At 39.7% G+C, this 21943-nt stretch overlaps 1 protein-coding gene across 10 annotated transcripts in view; it reads right to left on the bottom strand.

Annotated features, from left to right (window-relative positions):
* The window catches only part of SLC9B1 (solute carrier family 9 member B1), an 86737-nt gene that overhangs the window by 40138 nt on the left and 24656 nt on the right, over window positions 1-21943 (bottom strand). For 3 of the 10 annotated variants that reach the window (XM_069593587.1, XM_069593585.1, XM_069593591.1), the window contains exons 2-3: window positions 10342-10411; window positions 7575-7713 (exon numbers count right to left, since the gene is read on the bottom strand). The exons of 1 other annotated variant lie outside the window; for it this stretch is intronic. Coding sequence is in view for 4 of the 9 variants with exons in the window: in XM_069593591.1 (XP_069449692.1) it covers window positions 7575-7713; window positions 10342-10410 (208 nt within the window). In the remaining 5 variants the exon portion in view is untranslated. Of the gene's footprint in view, window positions 1-7574; window positions 7714-10341; window positions 10412-21943 lie in introns of those variants that run through there. 6 more of the 10 variants (XM_070292439.1, XM_070292441.1, XM_070292440.1 and 3 more) reach the window with 3 other exon arrangements.

The raw sequence follows: 21943 nt of genomic DNA, 5'->3' as shown, positions 1-21943 counted from the left end.
CTCCTGCACTGGCAGGCAGATTCTTTACCACTGTGCCACCGGGGAGCCCTCAAACAAGCCACAACATTCCCATAAACCAAAACCTAGTAGAGCAAGACCCTATCTCTTTCCAAGTCTATGAAAGCTGAGAGAGATGAGAAAGCTGCAGAAGAAAATTTTGAAGCTAGTAGAGGTTGGTTCATGAGTTTTAAGGAAAGACACCATCTCCATCACATCAAAGTGCGAGGTAATGCTGATAAAGAAGCTGCTGCAAGTTATGTAGACTATCGAGCTAAAATAATTAAATGACAATGACTAAATGAAACAACAGATTTAAAGTGCAGATAAAACAGTCTTCTATTGGAAGAAGACATCATCTAGCACTTTCATGGTTAGAGAGGAGAAGTCAATACCTGGCTTCAAAGGACAGGAGTAACTTAAGGGCTAATGACCTTAAGTTGAAGCCAATTTTCATTTACCATTCCAAAAGTCCTAGGGCCCTTAAGAACAATGCTAAATCTAATCTTGAACAACAAGGCCTGGATGATAGCACATTTGTTTACAACATTTTTTTTGTTTACTCAACATTTTAAGTCCCCTGTTAAGACCAACTGCTCAGAAAAGATTTCAAAATAATACTGTCCATTGACAATGCAAATGGTCACCCAAGAGCTCAGTTGGAGAGATAAAATGTATTCATGCCTCCCCACAGAACATCCATTCTGCAGCTCATGTATCAAGGAGTAATTTCTCTTTTCAAGAGAAAAGTTCTTCTTATTTAAGAAACACATTTTGTTGATGTCATTTATAGTGATTTCTCTGATGGATCTGGGCAAAGTAAATTGAAAAGCTTCTACTCCTAAAAAGGATTCACCATTCTAGATGCCATTAAGAACATTCATGATTCACTGGAAAAGGTCAACATATTAACATTCACAGGAGTTTGGAAGAAATTGATTATAGCTTTAAATGGATGACTTTGAGGGGTTCAAGACTTTAGTGGGGAAAGGAACTGCAGATGTGGTGGAAATAGCAGGAGAGCTAGAAGTGGAGCCTGAAGATGTGAAGGAATTGCTACAGTTTCCTGATAAAACTTGAATAGATGAGGAGTTGCTCCTTATGAATGAGCAAAATAAATAAATAAGTAAATAAAGTGGGGGGTGGGAGGGTGGGGTTGGTTCTTAAGATGGAAACTACTCCTGGTGAAAATGCTGTGAATACTACTTTTGTACATCTGAGTTTCTGACCTATATCATTTCCTTCTCTCTGAAAAACTTTTAAAACTTTTGCAAGGCAGGTATACTGGCAACAATTCTCTCAATTTTGTTAATCTGAGAATGCCTTTATTTATCTTTCACTTTTGAAGGATAATTTCATAGAATACAGTTGGTGTGTATGTGTGTTTTGTCTCAACACTTTAAATATTTCACTCTCTTTTTTGCTTACATAGTTTCTGAGAATAAACTGGATGTAACTTTTACCTTTGTTTTTCTATAGGTAAGGTGTTTTTTCCTCTAGCTTCTTTCAAGAGGAAAGATAAATTTCATTTTCTCCAGTTTGAGTATACTACACAGTTAAGTATAGTTTTTGAAGTTTTTTAAAAATAACTTATTCTGCTTCATGTACTCAAGCTTCCTGGATCTATGGTTTGCAATTTGACATTAATTTGGAGGAAATTCTCAGTCATTATTACTTCAAATATCTCTTCTGTTGTTTTCTTTCTGGCATTCCTATTACCCATATGTCAAAACTTTTGTAGTTGTCCCATCGTTCTTGCATATTTATATTTTTTCCCCAATTTTTTCTCTGCTTACCAGTTTTGAAAGTTTCTACTGACAAATCCCAAAGCTCAGGGATTCTTTCCTCAGCTGTGTATAATCTCCTAATGAACCCATCGAAGGCATTCATTCCTGTTAGTGTTTTTAGCTTCTAGCATTTCTGTTTCGATTCTTAGAATTTCCATCTCTCTGTATTACCCATCTTTATTTACATGTTGTCTACCTTTCCATTGGAGCCCTTAGTGTATCAGAGTTGTTTTAAATTCATGGTCTGATAATACCAATACCCTTAGCATATCTGGGCCTGGTTCTGATGCTTTCTCTGTCTCTTCTGACTGTGTTCTGTGCTTTTTAATACATGCTATATATTTTTGTTTAAAGGGGAACATGATGTCCTGTATAAAAGAACCTGTGGTAACATGGTGGTTAGTTGTAGGGGAAGAAGAAGAGTTCTCTAGTCCTATGATTAGGCCTCAGTCTTTTAGTGAGCCTGTGCCTACTGGGCTAGAAATTTCACAAGTGCTCCTCAGGGTTTTTTTTTGTTTTGTTTTGTTTTGTTTTGTTTCTTTTCTCATCCTCTTAGGTTGTGTGGAATGGCTAGAAAGGGCTGAAGTTGGGTATTTTTCTTCTCAGTTGGTTAGGCTAATAAAGTCCCTAGAGGTTATACTCTGATAAAATAATTTCTCTGAGGGCAGTTCTTGTTAAGCACAGAATGCTCTGTTGCTCAAAGTAGTTACCTTTTCTCCCCCCTTGACAGAAAGATCTTGGAGGTAAAACTCACATAAGAATATTCCCCCAACACCACAACAGGGCTACCCTTGGAGTCATTAACTCTCAGACTTGCCCACATTGAGCCTCCAGCTAATTTGTTAGTTACATTTTATGCTTTCCCACCCTCAGCTAGAGAGGTTTCTGCTCTGTTAAATTATGATTCTCTGTATCAACCTCAGTTCAGTTCAGTTCCTCAGTCATGTCCGACTCTTTGTGACCTCATGGACTGCAGCACGCCAGGCCTCCCTGTCCATCGCCAACTCCCAGAATTTACTCAAACTCATGTCCATTGAGTCAGTGATGCCATCCAACCATCTCATCCTCTGTCGTTCCCCTTCTCCTCCTGCCTTCAATCTTTGCCAGCATCAGGGTCTTTTCAAATGAGTCAGTTCTTCACATCAGGTGGCCAAAATATTGGAGTTTCAGCTTTAGCATCAGTCCTTCCAATGAATATTCAGAACTGATCTCCTTTAGGATGGACTGGTTGGATCTCCTTGCAGTCCAAGGGACTCTCAAGAGTCTTCTCCAACACCACAGTTCAAATGCATCACTTCTTCGGTGCTCAGCTTTTTTTATAGTCCAACTCTCACATCCATACATGACTACTGGAAAAATCATAGCCCTGACTAGACAGACCTTGTTGGCAAAGTAATGTTTTAAATATGCTGTCTAGGTTGGTCATAACTTTTCTTCCAAGGAGTAAGCGTCTTTTAATACCATGTCTGCAATCACCAGTTGCAGTGATTTTCCAGCACAAGAAAATAGGGTCACCCACTGTTTCCACTGTTTCCCCATCTATTTCCCATGAAGTGATGGGACCGGATGCCATGATCTTAGTTTTCTGAATGTTGAGCTTTAAGCCAACTTTTCCACTCTCTTCTTTCACTTTCATCAAGAGGCTCTTTAGTTCCTCTTCACTTTCTGCCATAAGGGTGGTGTCATCTGCATATCTGAGGTTATTGATATTTCTCCCAGCAATCTTGATTCCAGCTTGTGCTTCCCCAACCCCGTGTTTCTCATGATGTACTCTGCATAGAAGTTAAATAAGCAGGGTGACAATATACAGCCTTGACATACTCCTTTTTCTATTTGGAACCAGTCTTTTGCTCCATGTCCAGTTCTAACTGTTGCTTTCTGACCTGCATACAGATTTCTCAAGAGACAGGTCAGGTGGCCTGGTATTCCCATATCTTGATGAATTTTCCACAGTTTGTTGTGGTCCACACAGTCAAAGGCTTTGGCATAGACAGTAAAGCAGATATAGATGTTTTTCTGGAACTCTCATGCTCTTTTGATGATTCAATTTGATCCCTGACTTCTCTGCCTTTTCTAAATCCAGCTTGAACATCTGGAAATTCTTCGTTCATGTACTGCTGAAGCCTGACTTTGAGAATTCTGAGCATTACTTTGTGTATGAGAGATGAGTGTAATTGTGTGGTAGTTTGAACATTCTTTGGCATTGCCTTTTTGGGGGGACTGGAATGAAAACTGACCTTTTCCAGTCCTTCGGCCACTGCTGAGTTTTCCAAATTTGAGTGCAGCACTTTCACAGCATCATCTTTTAGGATTTGAAATAGCTCAACTGGAATTCTATTGCCTCCACTAGCTTTGTTCATAGTGATGCTTCCTAAGACCGACTTGACTTCTTATTCCAGGATGTCTGGCTCTAGGTTGGTGATCACACCATCATGACTATCTGGGTCATGAAGATCTTTTTTGTACAGTTCTTCTGTGTATTCTTGCCACCTCTTCTTAATATCTTCTGCTTCTGTCAGGTCCATACCATTTCTGTCCTTTATTGTGCCCATCTTTGCATGAAATGTTCCCTTGGTATCTCTAGTTTTCTTGAAGAGATCTCTAGACTTTCCCATTCTATTGTTTTCCTCTATTTCTTTGCATTGATCACTGAGGAAGGCTTTCTTATCTCTCCTTGCTATTGTTTGGAACGCTGCATTTAAATGCATATATCTTTCGTTTTCTCCTTTGCCATTTGCTTCTCTTCTATTCAGAGCTATTTGTAAAGCCTCCTCAGACAACTATTTTGCCTTTTTGCATTTCTTTTCCTTAGAGATGGTCTTGATCCCTGTCTCCTGTACAATGTCATGAACATCTGTCCATAGTTCTTCAGGCACTCTGTCTATCAGATCTAATCCCTTGGATCTATTTCTCACTTCCACTGTATAATTGTAAGGGATTTGACTTAGGTCATACCTGAATGGCCCAGTGGTTTTCCCTACTTTCTTCAGTTTAAGTCTGAATTTGCCAGTAGGGAGTTCATGATCTGAACCACAGTCAGCTCCTGGTCTTGTTTTTGCTATGTAGAACTTCTCCATCTTTGGCTGCAAATAATATAATCAATCTGATTTTGGTATTGACCATTTGGTGATGTCCCTGTGTAGAGTCTTCTCTTGTGTTGTTGGAAGAGGGTGTTTCTATGACCAGTGCGTTCTCTTGGCAAAACTCTATTAGCCTTTGCTCTGCTTCATTCTGTCCTCCAAGGCCAAATTTGCCTGTTACTCCAGGTAATTCTTGACTTCGTACTTTCGTATTCCAGTCCCCTATAATGAAAAGGACATCTTTTGCGGGGTATTAGTTCTAGAAGGTCTTGGAGGTTTTCATAGAACCGTTCAACTTCAGCTTCTTCAGCGTTACTGGTTGGGGCATAGACTTGAATTACTGTGATATTGAATGGTTTGCCTTGAAGACGAACAGAAATCATTCTGTTGTTTTTGAAATGCATCCAAGTACTGCATTTCAGACTGTTTTGTTGACCATGATGGCTACTCCATTTCTTCTAAGGGATTCTTGCCCACAGTAGTAGATATAATGGTCATCTGAGTTAAATTCACCCATTCTGGTCCATTTTAGTTTGCTGATTCCTGAAATGTTGATGTTCACTCTTGCCATCTCCTGTTAGACCACTTCCAATTTGCCTTGATTCATGGACCTAACATTCCAGGTTCCTATGCAATATTGCTCTTTACAGCATCAGACTTTACTTCCATCACCAGTCACATCCACAACTGGGTGTTGTTTTTGCTTTGGCTCTGTCTCTTCATTCTTTCTGGAGTTATTTCTCCACTGATCTCCAGTAGCACATTGGGCACGTATCGACCTGGGGAGTTCATCTTTCAGTGTCCTATCTTTTTGCCTTTTCATACGGTTCATGGGGTTCTCAAGGCAAGAGTACCGAAGTGGTTTGCCATTTCCTTCTCCAGTGGACCACGTTTTGTCAGAGCTCTCCACCATGACCCGTCCGTCTTGGGTGGCCCTACACTGCACGGCTCATAGTTTCACTGAGTTAGACAAGGCTGTGCTCCACGTGATCAGATTATTTAGTTTCCTGTGACTGTGGTTTTCATTCTGTCTGCCCTCTGATGGAGAAGGATAAGAGGCTATGGAAACTTCCAGATGGGAGAGACTGATTGAGAGGGAAACTGGGTCTTGTTCTGATGGCCAGGGCTAAGTTCAGTAAATCTTTAATCCAATTTTCTATTGATGGGTGGGCCTGTGTTCCCTCTCTGTTATTTACCAGAGGCCAAACCATGGTGGCTTCCCTGGTGGCTCAGATGGTAAAGCATCTGCCTGCAATGCGGGAGACCCGGGTTCGATCCCTGGGTCGGGAAGATCCCCTGGAGAAGGAAATAGCAACCCACTCTAGTACTCTTGCCTGGAAAATTCCATGGATGGAGGAGCCTAGTAGGCCACAGTCCATGGCATCGCAAAGAATCAGACACGACTGAGCGACTTCACTTTCACTCTCAAAGTATGGTGGAGGTAATGAAGTTAATGGTGACTTTCTTCAAAAGGTCCCATGCATGCATTGCTATACTCGGTGCCCCTAGCCCTGCAGCAGGCCACTGCTGACACACGCCACAACCAGAGACTCCTAGATACTCACGGGCAAGTCTGGGTCAGTCTCTTGTGGGGTCACTGCTCCTTTCTCCTGGGTCCTGGAGTGCACATGGTTCTGTTTGTGCCCTCCAAGAATCTGTTTCCCCAGTCCTGTGTAAGTTCTGGCGGCTCTATGGTGGGGTTAATGGCGACCTCCTCCAAGGGGGCTTATCCCATACCCAGGTCTGCTGCACCCAGAGCCCCTGCCCCTGCAGCAGTCCACTTTCGACCTGTACCTCCACAGGAGACACTCACACACAGTTGTTTCAGTCTCTGTGGGGCCTCTGGGTCCTGGTGCACACAAGGTTTGTCTGAGCCCTCTGAGTGTTTCTGGCAGGTATGGGGTTTGATTCTAAACGCATTTTCGCTCCTCCTATCTGTATCAATCTGACTATCGCTAATTTGGGGGGCAGTGATTTGCCCTGTGACCTCAGTTCTTGGATGGAACTAAGAAGAGTTGATTTGCTGAATTTTCAATTTGTTCAGCTCTTTATTTGTTGTTAGGATAGAGTGATGATGTTGGACCAGAAACTGGAAGTATCTGGGATCTTAACCTTTTATAAATACTTGGTGACAATGAAATGCTCTAAAATTTTAGTAGGGAAGCTAAGTTTTATACAACTTTTAAAGGCAACAGCTGTTTGAAAATTTGGGGCTTAAGTTTAATAAGAACATTAATATTGCCAGAAGTATAATGTTCCTTCTAGCTACCTTAAAACTAAATGTCAAAAGTAGGTTTTAAATAAAAACCTATTAATTGTTTCTAATTTCCAAAATTTGACATTAACAGTCATGACAAATACTAAAATATAGGATCTGTTAAGCAGTTATTATATTTGACACATTCAAGGAACTATTTCCTCCTTGTCCACATATTGCTTATAAATAGAGCTGCTCATCTGATTTGGAGTGTATAGATTAAGCAGTGGCTTTGTTGGCTTATTGGAGAAGGAAATGGCAACCCACTCCAGTATTCTTGCCTGGAGAATTCCCATGGACAGAGGAGCCTGGCAGGCTACTGTCCATGGGGTCGCCAAGAGTTGGACACAACTGAGTGACTTTCATTTCCCTTCATTTTGTTGGCTTATATTCTAATATTTATCAAATCCACATTTCCATTTTCTATCCATTTACATTTCTTCTTTCACATACCATTTGTAATAGCTTTATTCAGTGTTCCTTGTGGAGGACAAGAGCCCTTCTTCTCTATCTGTGGTTTTGTTTCCTCTGTTTCTGGAAAGATGGTTTCCTTAGTTTCTTCATGTTCATTAGCACTGGTAGCTTTGAGGATCTGAAGTAAAACAAAAACGCTTTTTAAGAAATATACTTTCTTTTCTCTTACACTGTTGGTGGAATGCAGATTAGTACAGCCACTATGGAGAACAGTGTGGAGATTCCTTAAAAAACTGGAAATAGGACTGCCATACGACCCAGCAATCCCACTGCTGGGCATACACACTGAGGAAACCAGAATTGAAAGAGACACGTGTACCCCAATGTTCATCGCAGCACTGTTTATAATAGCCAGGACATGGAAGCAACCTAGATGTCCATCACCAGATGACTGGATAAGAAAGCTGTGGTACATATACACAATGGAGTATTATGCAGCCATTAAAAAGAATACATTTGAATCAGTTCTAATGAGGTGGATGAAACTGGAGCCGATTATACAGAGTGAAGTAAGCCAGAAAGAAAAACACCAATACAGTATACTAACACATATATATGGAATTTAGAAAGATGGTAACAATAACCCTGTATGCAAGACAGCAAAAGAGACATAGATGTATAGAACAGTCTTTTGGACTCTGTGGGAGAGGGAGAGGGTGGGATGATTTGGGAGAATGGCATTGAAACATGTATAATATCATATATGAAATGAATCACCAGTCCAGGTTCGATGCATGATACTGGATGCTTGGGGCTGGTGCACTGGGATGACCCAGAGCGGTTGTATGGAGAGGGGGGAGGGAGGGGGGTTCAGGATGGGGAACACATGTATACCTCTGGCGGATTCATGTTGATGTATGGCAGAACCAATACAGTATTGTGAAGTAACTAACCTCCAGTTAAAATAAATAAATTTATATTAAAAAAAAGAAATACACTTTCCCCCCCAGAGTCCAAAAGTCTGTTTTTTATATCTGTGTCTCTTTTGCTGTCTCACATGTAGGTTCATCATTACCATCTTTCTAGGCGAGGGTGGGATGATTTGAGAAAATAGCATTGAAACATGTGTATTATATTACGTGAAATAGATCGCCAGTCCAGGTTTGATGCAGGGTACTCAGGGCTGGTGCACTGGGATGACCCTGAGGGATGGGATGGGGAGGGAGGTGGAAGGGGGGTGCAGGATGGGGAACACATGTACACTCATGGCTGATTCATGTGAATGTATGGCAAAACCCACCACAATATTGTAAAGTAATTAGCCTCCAATTAAAATAAATAAATAAAAAAAGAAATATACTTTTGTACAATTTTATGAGTGTAAGAAACCACCAAATCTCATAACTAAATTCACATTATTATTGTGAACATGGAAAATTAGATGAGCAGCCCAATTTACAAGCACTAAGTGGACAAAGGAAATAGTTCCTTAAGTTAGCTAGAATGAACATATCCAAGTTATTTAAACTGGATCATGACTAATCCGTTGGAGTTCTGATGTAGAAATCTTTCTCTGGAAGTCTGTCCAATAGAAGAACCATATTATTTTAAATTTTCTTATTTCAGAATTTATAATAAATTTACATAGATTAGAATGAAGTCTTTATCAGTTCAGTTCAGTCGCTCAGTTGTGTCCGACTCTTTATGACCCCATGAATCACAGCACGCCAGGCCTCCCTGTCCATCACCAACTCCCAGAGTTCACTCAAACTCATATCCATCGAGTCAGTGATGCTATCCAGCCATCTCATCCTCTGTCGTGTTCCCTTCTCCTCCTGCCCTCAACCCCTCCCAGCATCAGGGTCTTTTCCAGTGAGTTAACTCTTCGCATGAGGTGGCCAAAATATTGGAGTTTCAACTTCAGCATCAGTTTTTCCAACGAACACCCGGGACTGATCTCATTTAGGATGGACTAGTTGGATCCCCTTGCAGTCCAAGGGACTCTCAAGAGTCTTCTCCTACACCACAGTTCAAAAGCATCAATTCTTTGGTGCTCAGCTTTCTTCACAGTCCAACTTTCACATCATACATGACCACTGGAAAAACCATAGCCCTGACTAGACGGACCTTTGTTGGCAAAGTAATGTCTCTGGTTTTTAATATGCTGTCTAGGTTGATCATAACTTTCCTTCCAAGGAGTAAGTATCTTTTAATTTCATGGCTGCAATCACCATCTGCAGTGATTTTGAAGTCTTTATAGATAAAAGTAATTAAAATCAATGCTGAGTATTTTAAATATTTTTAAAAAGGACTTTTTTGACTCTTAAAAACTGTAGAAACTCTGATTTTAAAAGTAAACAATTTATAATTCTAATTATGACCAATTATTATTTAGTAAAACAAGATCAACGAAAGTTGGTCTAATGACTTACTTACTCTAATGACTTACTCTATACACTTGCAAATATGAAAACCTGGGTCTTTTCAAATGTACAGCAGAACATTTTAATTAATTTACATTTTTCTTTACCTCTTATACTCTACTCAGTTTATTCCAAACATGGCAAGAAATAATAAGCCAAATTTCTATTATTCCTAAAATCTGCTTTAGTTCCAAAATAATCTACAGTCACCTCTTATCATGTTTTCATTCCTTTTCTTAGGGCCTATTAAAACTAGTTATTTTTAAATGACCACTTCTTATTTTTAAACTAAATATATGAAAAAACTTATTAACTTTAAAAATAAATTTTAATGTTAGATAGGTTTTTACATCATATGTTACAATATAGTTTTAAGCCTTTACCTCAGGAGTTGTAGATGACTGGACATTTTCATCCTCCAAGTGTTCATTTTCTGGTCCTTCAGTGTACATGCTAATATTTAAAAGTAATTTGAAAAAAAAAATACTATAAGTCCATTTGAAAGCAAACACGGTTAAGCGGGATTAATTTGTTACCATAAAGTTTAATCACAGTCAAGTCAGATATCTGAATAGGCTAAATAGTCCAAATAGTTATTTTTAAAGTTATTAACCAAAGTCATGTGCATGAGTTTTAAAAATCGTAACACAAAATATTTAACGTTTCTCAGTAGCTCATAATCCTGGGCCATCTCTTATAAGCATATATTAGAAAACTCAGGTCTTTATTTCATGCACTGAACTAGTACATTTGAGATAATTTCCATAGTTGATTTACTCCACTCAGTCAACTCCTGCAAAAAGATTTAAACTTAAAACCTACATCTATCAGCATAATGTCTTTATACGTGGTCCATTAGAAAGGTCTGTAGGTCCAACATTTAAGCAAAATAAAATAGCTTTTATTTTGAATAAGAATTAACTAGGAAAAAAAAGAGTGAACTAGAACCACATCAAGGGAAGAATTATTTCTGGAAAAGCTTATTTTAAAATATCTGTTGTTTCTACCTTCTCTGTGATCTTTGCTTCTTTGAGGGAGAGTATCTTTGCCTTAAAAATATCTTTCAATTCTTGAGTTACTGTTGAGGACAAAATTAAAGATTTCAAGTTTTAATTTTAAGTACTTGATAAGAATGTGTTTCAAGTATCTATTTCTTTAAAGGCAAACAATTTTAATAATGAAAGTTTTTAATGAAATGGAATATTAACATCTGAGTAAACCATATGCTAATCCACTCCAGCATTCTTGCCTGGGAGAATCCCAGGGATGGGGGAGCCTGGTGGGCTGCCGTCTATGGAGTCGCATAGAGTTGGACATGACTGAAGTGACTTAGCAGTAAACCATATTCTGGGTGCTTACAGCAACCCTATGGACCATAGCCCACCAGGCTCCTCTGTCCATGGGATTCTCCAGGCGTGAATACTGGAGTGGGTTGCCATGTCCTCCTCCAGGGAATCTTTTGACCTAGGGATTGAACCCTTGTTTCTTATGTCTTCTGCATTAGCAGGCAGGTTCTTTACCACTAGCGCCACCTGGGAAGCCCTGAATTTTAATAATGAAAATTTTTAATGAAATGGAACATTAACATCTGAGTAAACCATATGCTGAGTGCTTACATATATTCTCACTTTAATAAAGCAAAATATTAGTGTTTAAAATCCTACAAGAGGGGAAGGGAGGCTCAAGAGGATGGGGATATATGTATAATTATGACTGATTTATGTTGTTACACAGCAGAAACCAACACAACATTGTAAAGCAATTATCTTTCAATTAAAAAAAATAAAATCCTGTAAGGAATCGTAACTGAATTTATGGCACTAAAACAGAAAATAACATTTATTTTAAAAATATGATGAAACAAATCAGATCTCTAAGTCCTTTTAAAGTAGAATTTCATTTTAATTCAAGGGAATATCAAAATTATTAGACTGACTACCTGTCATTAGCTGTTAGACCAAAGCTGAGTGTTAGGAAGCTCTGTGATCAAGAAATGTGGGTCAATCACCTAAGCTGGGTCAAGTTCTGAAGGGACAGGCTGAGGGTTCAGTTCAGTTCACTTCAATTGCTCTGTTGTATCCAAATCTTTGCGATCCCATGGACTGCAGCACACAGGCCTCCCTGTCCATCACCAACTCCTGGAGTTTACTCAAACTCATGTCCATCGAGTCGGTGATGCCATCCAACCATCTCATCCTCTGTCGTCCCCTTCTCCTTCTGCCGTCAATCTTTGCCAGCATCAGGGTCTTTTCAAATGAGTCAGTTCTTTGCATCATATGGCCAAAGTATTGGTGTTTCAGCTTCAATATCAGTCCTTTCAATGAATATTCAGGACTGATTTCCTTTAGGAGGGACTGGTTGGATCTCCTTGCAGTTCAAGGAACTCTCAAGAGTCTTCTCCAAGACCACAGTTCAAAAACATCAGTTCTTCGGTGCTCAGCTTTCTTTACAGTCCAACTCTCACATCCATACATGACTACTGGAAAAACCATGGCCCTGACTAGATGGACCTTTGTTGGCAATGTAATGTCTCTGGTTTTCAATATGCTGTCTAGGTTGGTCATAACTTTTCTTCCAAGGAGTAAGCGTCTTTTTAATATCATATCTCCAATTACCATTTGCAGTGATTTGGAGCCCCCCCAAATAAAGTCTGCCACTGTTTCCACTGTTTCCCCATCTATTTCCCATGAAGTGATGGGACCAGATGCCATGATCTTAGTTTTCTGAATGTTGAACTTTAAGCCACTTTTTCACTCTCCTCTTTCACTTTCATCAAGAGGCTCTTTAGTTCTTCCTTGCTTTCTGCCATAAGGGTGGTATCATCTGCATATCTCAGGTTATTGATATTTCTCCTGGCAATCTTGATTCCAGCTTGTGCTTCTTCCAGCCCAGCATTTCTCATGATGTACTGTTTATAAGTTAAATAAGCAGGGTGACAATATACAGCCTTGATGTACTCCTTTTCCTATCTGGAACCAGTCTGTTGTTTCATGTGCAGTTCTAACTGTTGTTACCTGTTCTGCATACAGATTTCTCAAGAGGCAGGTCAGGTGGTCTGGTATTTCCATCTCTTGAGCTCCAGTGCACATAAGTCATTAGGTCAGGGCACAAAGTTCACCCACTTAATAATTTTTCAGTGTTACTCTTCTGGACTCTGAAGCTTAAAGCAGCAAAACAGAACAGGAATATAGGTTTCTGCTCTCGTGGAGCTTATATTCTATAGATGGTAAGGGAAAAATAGTATTTTCAGACTGCAATTTAATACTGAAGAAAATAAACCAGCATGATGTTACACTGATCAAGGGGACATTTCAACTGTCACCTGAATGAGGCGACACTGTGAGTCATAACTAGGCAGATGGACTAGGAACACACAAGTATAACATCAATAATCATACAAGGATTCATCAAGAATTGTATCAAGAGACCAGGGAGCATATTTTTTAAGATCTGCAACTATGTCATTATTAGAACTGCGCTTCCCAGGTGGCACTGGGTTTACCCGGTGGCTCAGATGGTAAAGAATCTGCCTGCAAAGGAGGAGACCCGGGTTTAGTCCCTGAGCTGGGAAGATCCCCTATAGAAGGGACTGGCTACCCACTCCAGTATTCTTGCCTGGAGAATTCCATGGACAGAGGAACCTGGTGGGCTATGGTCCATGGGGTCACAAAGAGTCAGACACAATTGAGTGACTAACATTTTTTCACTTTCCCAGGTGGCACCAGTGGTAAAGAATCTGCCTGCCAATTCAGGAGACATAAGAGACTCGGGTTTGATCCCTGGGTCAGGAAGATCCCCTGGATAAGAAAACAGCCATCTACTCCAGTACTCTTGCCTGGAGAATCCCAAGGACAAAGGAGCGTGGCAGGCTGCAGTCCATAGGGTTACAAGGAGTCAGATACAACTGAAGTGACTTAGCACGCATGCACCCACATGATTAGGATAGCAGGACCTGGGATCCAGGGGAGCAAACATCAGAACTTTGAAACCTAGATAAGGAGTCTGAATAATAAATGTACAGGTTAGGAGCTATAACAGAAACTTGGTATTTTTCAAACAATATTTGTGCCTGGCAATTACTCAATGGTGTTTATGGTGAAAGCTGCACTCAGTCGTGTCCGACTCTTTGCGACCCCATGCACTATACAGTCCATGGAATTCTCCAGACCAGAATACTGGAGTGGGTGGCCTTTCCCTTCTCCAGGTGATCTTCCCAACCAAGGGATCAAACCCAGGTCTCCCGCACTGCAGGCGGATTCTTTACCAGCTGAGCCACAAGGGAAGCCCAATTATTCAATACTCTTTACATATTTATCAAAAGTAGAACTGATAGGTCATAGGCATAGTAACTAAAAGCAAGAAATTTGGAGCTGAGATAGAAGTGATTTATTTCCCCAGGGCTCAATTTCCTTATCTGTAAAATAATGGTATAATATTGCTTAATTTATTGGTTATTGTGAGGACTAAAAGATAATAACAGCTGACACAAGCTGGACTGTGCTGAATACTTAACATGAATCATCTCATTCAATTCTCATAACTCTATGAATTATTTACTATTATTATCCTTATTTTACAGATGTTAAAACTGAGACCTAGGAAAGTTAAGTAATTTTCCCAAAGTCACACAGCTAGCAAGTGGCATAGCTGGAATCTGAACCAAATACTCTTGAAAGTGAAAGTGAAAGTGAAGTTGCTGTCATGTCCGACTCTTTGTGACCCCATGGACTGTAGCCTACTAGGCTCCTCTGTCCATAGAATTTTCCAGGCAGGAGTACTGGAGTGGGCTGCCATTTCCTTCTCCAGAGGATCTTCCCAACCCAGGAATTGAACCCAGGTCTCCCGCATTGCAGGCAGATGCTTTACTGTCTGAGCCACCAGGGAAGTCTTATTATTCAAATCCTCGTTAACTCTGGTATCATCTGTCTCTTCCTTTTAGTTATTCTGGTGATACTACATTGTGGATTTAAGTTACATTTTCTTGATGACTAATATATTACATATATTTATTGGCCATTTAAATATCTTCCTTAGTAAAGTATCTATTTAACTCACTTAACCCACTTAAAAAGTGAATTGGTTGACTTTTTCTAACTGATTTGTTGGGAGCTCTTTATGTAGTCTAGAACGGATCTTTTCTTGAATGTATAAATACTCATTTATAAAGTCTCTGTGGCTTGCATTTTCACTCTGATGATGTCTTTGAGTTAACAGAAATTTTTATTTTAATTTAGTCCAATTTATTCTTTTCTTCCTTTATGGCTAGAGCTTTATTTTAGAAATCTTTGCCAACCCTGAGATCATAAAGGTATTCTCTTTACATATTCTTCGAGAAGCATTAGTGTTGTGTCTCTCACATTTAGGTCTATAATCCATTTGGAACTGATTTTTCTGTATAGTGTGAGGAAGAGATAAAAGTTCATTTTTTTTTCCCTTATGATATCTAATTGACTCAGTATGGCTCAGATGGTAAAGAATCTGCCTGCAATGTGGAAGACCTGGGTTCCATCCCTGGGTTGGGAAGATCCCCTGGAGGAGGGCACGGCAATCACTTCAGTATTCTTGCCTGGAGAATCCCCATGGACCAAGAAGCCTGGCAGGATACAGTCCATAGGGTCACAAAGAGTCAGACACGACTGAGCGATGACACACGGCACAGCACATTCATTTAAAATATCATCTTTACCCATCACACATCATTACTCATCACAAATTATTGTAAATCAGATGACCACCTACGTGTGAATTTATTTGAGGATTCTATTCTAGTCCACTGGCTTAGTTTTCTATCCTTATGCAACACTACATTAGTCCATATATAATACATATTGAGAGAGTTTGACTGACTCTCTGCATTTGCATATAAATTTTAGAATCAAGTTGTCAAATCACAAATACACACGTGCATGCACACACACACATGCACACATATACAACCTGCTGGGATTCTGTCTGAAATTGCACTGAATCTACAGATTAATTTGGGGAGAACTGATATTTTTTTCCTTTGGTCACACTGTGAGGTTTGTGGACCTTAATTCCCCAACCAAGGATTGATCCTGTGCTCTTGGCCTGGAAAGAACAGAGTCTTAACTGCTGGACCACCAGGAAACTCCCAGAATTGATATCTTAATAGTATCAAGTCTTCCAATCCTTGGACATTGTATATCCTTCCAGTTATTTAGATTTTCTTTAATAACATTTTGCAGTTTTCAGTTCAGAAGGTCTTGCACATCTTTCATTAGGCTTATTGCTGGGGAGGTTTATTTCTAGGCATTGATGCTTTTTTCAATATTACCAAAATAGTATCATTTTAGAAATTCATTTGTTTTTACTAATATAATGCAGGTCTTAAAATTCACTTTATTCTAATAATCTATAGATTCTTTTGGATTTACTAAGTATAAACTGTGATGTTGGCAAATATGTTTTATTTTATGCATTTAATCTCTTTTTCTTTCTTTTCTTTCTTACAACCAATTGCACTGGTTGTAACCTGTCTTTATGTTGCCTCATATTCTTATTGACCTTGGTATTGTCTGTTTTCATGCTTTCCCTGTTTAACTATAGATTTGTTGGTAATAAAGCCTTACATTATTTACTCATCTGAAATATCTTAATTTCACCTTCACTTTTGAAGGGGATTCTCATTGGATACAGAATTCTAGGCTAGAAGTTATTTTCTGTAAGCATTTAAAAAAATGTTTCACTGTATTCTCAGTCCCATAATTTCTGCTGGCAATTAAATTCTAAAATTTATATATCACTCTTACCATGGTTCCTTTGAAGATAATGTATTTTCCCTCCCTTTGGCTGATACTAATTAATCATAGTTACTAGAATTTTTTAATTTTAATAAAATATACATGGTATAAAATTAACCACTTTAAAGGGATTAAGTACATTCACACGGGCTTCCCTGGTGGCTCAGTGATATAGAAACCAACTGCTAATGCAGGAGATGTCGGTTCAATTCTTGGGTCAAGAAGATACCCTGGAGTAGGAAATGGCACCCCACTCCAGTATTCTTGCCTGGAAAATCCCATGGACAGAGGAAGCTGGCAGGCTACAGTCCATGGGGTCGCAAAAGAGCTGGATACAACTCAGTGACTGAAGAACAACAACAAAATACATTCACATTGTTAAACACCACCACTCTCCATCTCCAGAACTTTTTCATCATCCTAAACCAAAATTCTGCATCCATTAAACAATAAATCCCTATTCTTCCCTCTCCAAACCCCTTGGTAACCACCATTCTACTTTCTGTCTCTTAAGGATTTGACTACCCTAGGTACTTCATATAAATATAATCATAAAAATTTATCCTTTTGTATCTGGTTCACTTGGTAGAATGTCTTAAAAATTCATCCATGTTGTAACAAGTTATCAGAATTTCCTTCCTTTTTAATCTGAATAATATTCTATTTGTGTATATACCACATTCTGTTTATCCCTTCATTTGTTAATGGACATTTGGTCTGTTTTCACCTTTGGGGCTATTGTGAATCCTGCTGTGATAACAAGGATGTACAAATAACTGCTCAAGTCTCTGCTTTCAGTTCACTTGGGTACATACAAAGGAGAACTGATGGATCACATGGTTATTCTATGCTTAATTTTTTGAGGAACTGCCATACTGTTTTCCACAGTGACTATACCATTTTATATTTACATTAGTGAAACACAAGGGTTCCAATTTCTCCACACACTTGTTAATACCTGTTATTTTAGTAATGGCCACCATAATGAATATGAAGTGGTATCGCACTGCGGTTTTGATTTGCATTTCCTGAATACCAGACCACCTGACCTGCCTCTTGAGAAACCTATATGCAGGTCAGGAAGCAATAGTTAGAACTGGACATGGAACAACAGACTGGTTCCAAATAGGAAAAGGAGTACGTCAAGGCTGTATATTGTCACCCTGCTTATTTAACTTCTATGCAGAGTACATCATGAGAAACGCTGGGCTGGAAGAAACACAAGCTGGAATCAAGATTGCCGGGAGAAATATCAATAACCTCAGATATGCAGATGACACCACCCTCAGGGCAGAAAGTGAAGATGAACTAAAGAGCCTCTTGATGAAAGTGAAAGAGGAGAGTGAAAAAGTTGGCTTAAAGCTCAATATTCAGAAAACAAAGATCATGGCATCTGGTCCCAACACTTCATGGGAAGTAGATGGAGAAACAGTGGAAACAGTGTCAGACTTTATTTTGGGGAGCTTCAAAATCACTGCAGATGGTAACTGTAGCCATGAAATTAAAAGACGCTTACTCCTTGGAAGGAAAGTTATGACCAACCTAGATAGCATATTCAAAAGCAGAGACATTACTGTGCCAACAAAGGTCCGTCTAGTCAAGGCTATGGTTTTTCCAGTGGTCATGTATGGATGTGAGAGTTGGACTGTGAAGAAAGCTGAGTGCTGAAGAATTGATGCTTTTGAATTGTGGTACTGGAGAAGACTCTTGAGAGTTCCTTGGACTGCAAGGAGATCCAATCAGTCCATTCTAAAGGAGATCAGTCCTGGGATTTCTTTGGAAGGAATGATGCTAAAGTTGAAACTCCAGTACTTTGGCCACCTCATACAAAGAGTTGACTCATTGGAAAAGACTCTGATGCTGGGAGGGATTGGGGGCAGGAGGAGAAGGGGATGACAGAGGATGAGATGGCAGGATGGCATCACTGACTCGATGGACATGAGTGTGGGTGAACTCCAGGAGTTGGTGATGGACAGGGAGGCCTGGTGTGCTGCAATTCATGGGGTCGCAAAGAGTCAGACATGACTGAGCGATTGAACTGAACTGAACTGAATGATTTTGATGTTGAGAATCTTTTCATCGGCTATTCAAATATTTACTGGCTATTCAAATATCTCCTTTGAAGAAATGTCTATTCGTCCGTTGCCCATTTTGAAACTATTTTTTGTTGTTGTTGTTGAATTACAGGGTTCTTTAAATATTATGGATGCTAATCACTTATCTGATATCTGGCTTACAAATATGAATATTTTCTTTCATTCTATGGGTTGCCTTTTAAACTCTGTTCACAGTGTCCTTCCAAGTGCAAAAGTTTTTAATTTTGATGTTGTCTGATTCGTCCTTTTTCTTTTTGCCTGTACTTTGGGTGTAGTATTCAAGAAATCATTGCCAAATCCAAATTCATGAAGCTTTCCTCCTATTATTTCTTCCAAGACTTTTATAAAAGTTTTAGTTCTTAGAATCATAGTCATTTTAACATATCTGTCTCCTAACTCAAAAATTTGGGTCATTTTAAAATCTGTTTCTATTTTCAATTTTCTCTCTTGGTTTGTGGTCATATAGTGTTCTCTAATAGCTGGCATGGCTAATCATTTTTATTGAAAGCTTGACATTGTATATAAGAAATGATACAGTGTCTAAATGATATCTTCCTCCAGAGGGAATGTATGGAGTAAGGGAGTGCTAGTCAATTTAAGCAAATCAGGGACTGAGCTCAGTAGTGGTAGCTTCATAACATTCAGTTCTACTTCTGATCTAGTTCCTAGGGAATAGTTCTCTAGGTATTTTGCCTGAGATGATGCTTCCAACAAATTATGATAGTCGCACTTATTTTTCCTAGATCTGAGATCAGTTCAGTTCAGTTCAGTCACTCAGTCGTGTCCGACTCTTTGCGACCCCATGAATCACAGCACGCCAGGCCTCCCTGTCCATCACCAACTCCCGGAGTTCACTCAGACTCACCTCCATCGAGTCTGTGATGCCATCCAGCCATCTCATCCTCTGTCGTCCCCTTCTCCTCCTGCCCCCAATCCCTCCCAGCATCAGAGTCTTTTCCAATGAGTCAACTCTTTGTATGAGGTGGCTAAAGTACTGGAGTTTCAGCTTTAGCATCATTCCTTCCAAAGAAATCCCAGGGTTGATCTCCTTCAGAATGGATTGGTTGGATCTCCTTGCAGTCCAAGGGACTCTCAAGAGTCTTCTCCAACACCACAGTTCAAACACATCAATTCTTCGGCTCTCAGCCTTCTTCACAGTCCAACTCTCACATCCATACATGACCACTGAAAAAACCATAGCCTTGACTAGATGGACCTTAGTCGGCAAAGTAATATCTCTGCTTTTGAATATGCTATCTAGGTTGGTCATAACTTTTCTTCCAAGGAGTAAGCGTCTTTTAATTTCATGGCTACAGTCACCATCTGCAGTGATTTTGAAGCTCCCCAAAATAAAGTCTGACACTGTTTCCACTGTTTCCCCATCGATTTCCCATGAAGTGATGGGACCAGATGCCATGATCTTCGTTTTCTGAATATTGAGCTTTAAGCCAACTTTTTCACTCTCCTCTTTCACTTTCATCAAGAGGCTCTTTAGTTCATTTCACTTTCTGCCCTGAGGGTGGTGTCATCTGCATATCTGAGGTTATTGATATTTCTCCCGGCAATCTTGATTCCAGCTTGTGTTTCTTCCAGCCCAGCGTTTCTCATGATGTACTCTGCATAGAAGTTAAATAAGCAGGGTGACAATATACAGCCTTGACGTACTCCTTTTCCTATTTGGAACCAGTCTGTTGTTCCATGTCCAGTTCTAACTGTTGCTTCCTGACCTGCATACAGATTTTTCAATATTACCATTTTCCCTTGGTTCACCCCTATTGTCTATGCCTTCCTGTCCTGGAATAATTGAATTAACTTTTCCAGCATCACACAGCTATAAATAAAGGAGCTGGGGCCAAAACCAGCCAGCTTGGTTCCCAAGCCCACACTCTTAAAACTAAAGTGCTTGTAATATATCAGACACTGTGCCAGATATAGACTAAAGCTCTCACAGGCTTTAGATGCTCCCATTTAGAAAATGGCCATTGTAACTTAAATCTGTATTTAAAAAGAAAGAGAAAAAAAATCTATCAAATATCTAACTTTACGGCTTTTCTATTTTAGAAAAGGAAGTATTAAAACTAAGGACCTTAGGGGGCTTCCCTGGTGGTCTAGTGGTTAAGAATCTGCCTGCCAATGCAGAGGACATGGGTTCAATCCCTAGTCCAAGAAGATTTCCCATGCCATGGAGCAACTAAACCTGTGTGGCACAACTACTGAAGCCTGAGCACCTACAGTCTGTGCTCGGCAACAAGTGAAGCAACTGCAATGAGAAACCTGAAAACCACAATGAAGAATAGCCCGCACTCACTGCAAACTAGAGAAAGCCCATGAGCAGTAACAAAGAGCATTAAGATATCAACATACGAAATTAGGGTGGACACAAACACATAGTTCATGGCAATGACCCACAGGATTCTGCACAGTGTAGTTCTCGGGTCCCCCTCAAGCCTAATTTCATACCATCCCACATTCATTTTTTTCACTTCTCGTCACTGTGATGTTTCTACAGTTCCTAGAAATGGCTAGATTCCTTCTGCAGAGCCTTGTGTGTGTGTGCTTAGTCACTCTGTAGTGTCCGACTCTGTGTGATCCCTTGGACTGTAGCCTGCCAGGCACGTTTGTCTCTAGGCAAGAATACTGGAGTGGATTGCAACGCCCTCCTCCAGGGGATCTTCCCAACCCAGAGATCGAACCCAGGTCTCCCACATTGCAGGCAGATTCTTTACCATCTGAACCACCAGGGAAGCCTGAAACACTCTGCACTACAAACTTCCCTTTATCTGGTTAACTCCTTTTTACCCTTCTGCTCAAGGACCATATTCTCAGAGAAATATTTATGACGCCACCTCTGACCCTAGGCTAAGTAAGGTCAAGTATTTTATGCTCTTAAAGAACTTTGATCATTTTTTTTTCAGCGTATTATCTCAGTTCGTAATCATGTATTCGTTAGAGTGACTGTTTCAAGTGTTTTTCTCATTAGACTATAGACTCTGTAATAGTGTCCTACAGGTCCTTGAAACTCTGTTCATTTTATTTTTCAATCTTTTTTTCACTTTATTCTTCAAATTGAACAATTTCTATTTGTCTGTCAAGTTCACTGATTCTTTCCTAGTTCATTTCCATTC

The sequence above is a fragment of the Ovis canadensis genome, chromosome 6 (assembly GCF_042477335.2).
Source record: "Ovis canadensis isolate MfBH-ARS-UI-01 breed Bighorn chromosome 6, ARS-UI_OviCan_v2, whole genome shotgun sequence".
NCBI classification, from domain to species: domain Eukaryota; kingdom Metazoa; phylum Chordata; class Mammalia; order Artiodactyla; family Bovidae; genus Ovis; species Ovis canadensis.
Note: the sequence above shows the minus strand (reverse complement) of the source record. Positions and strands in the feature narration are given on the sequence as shown.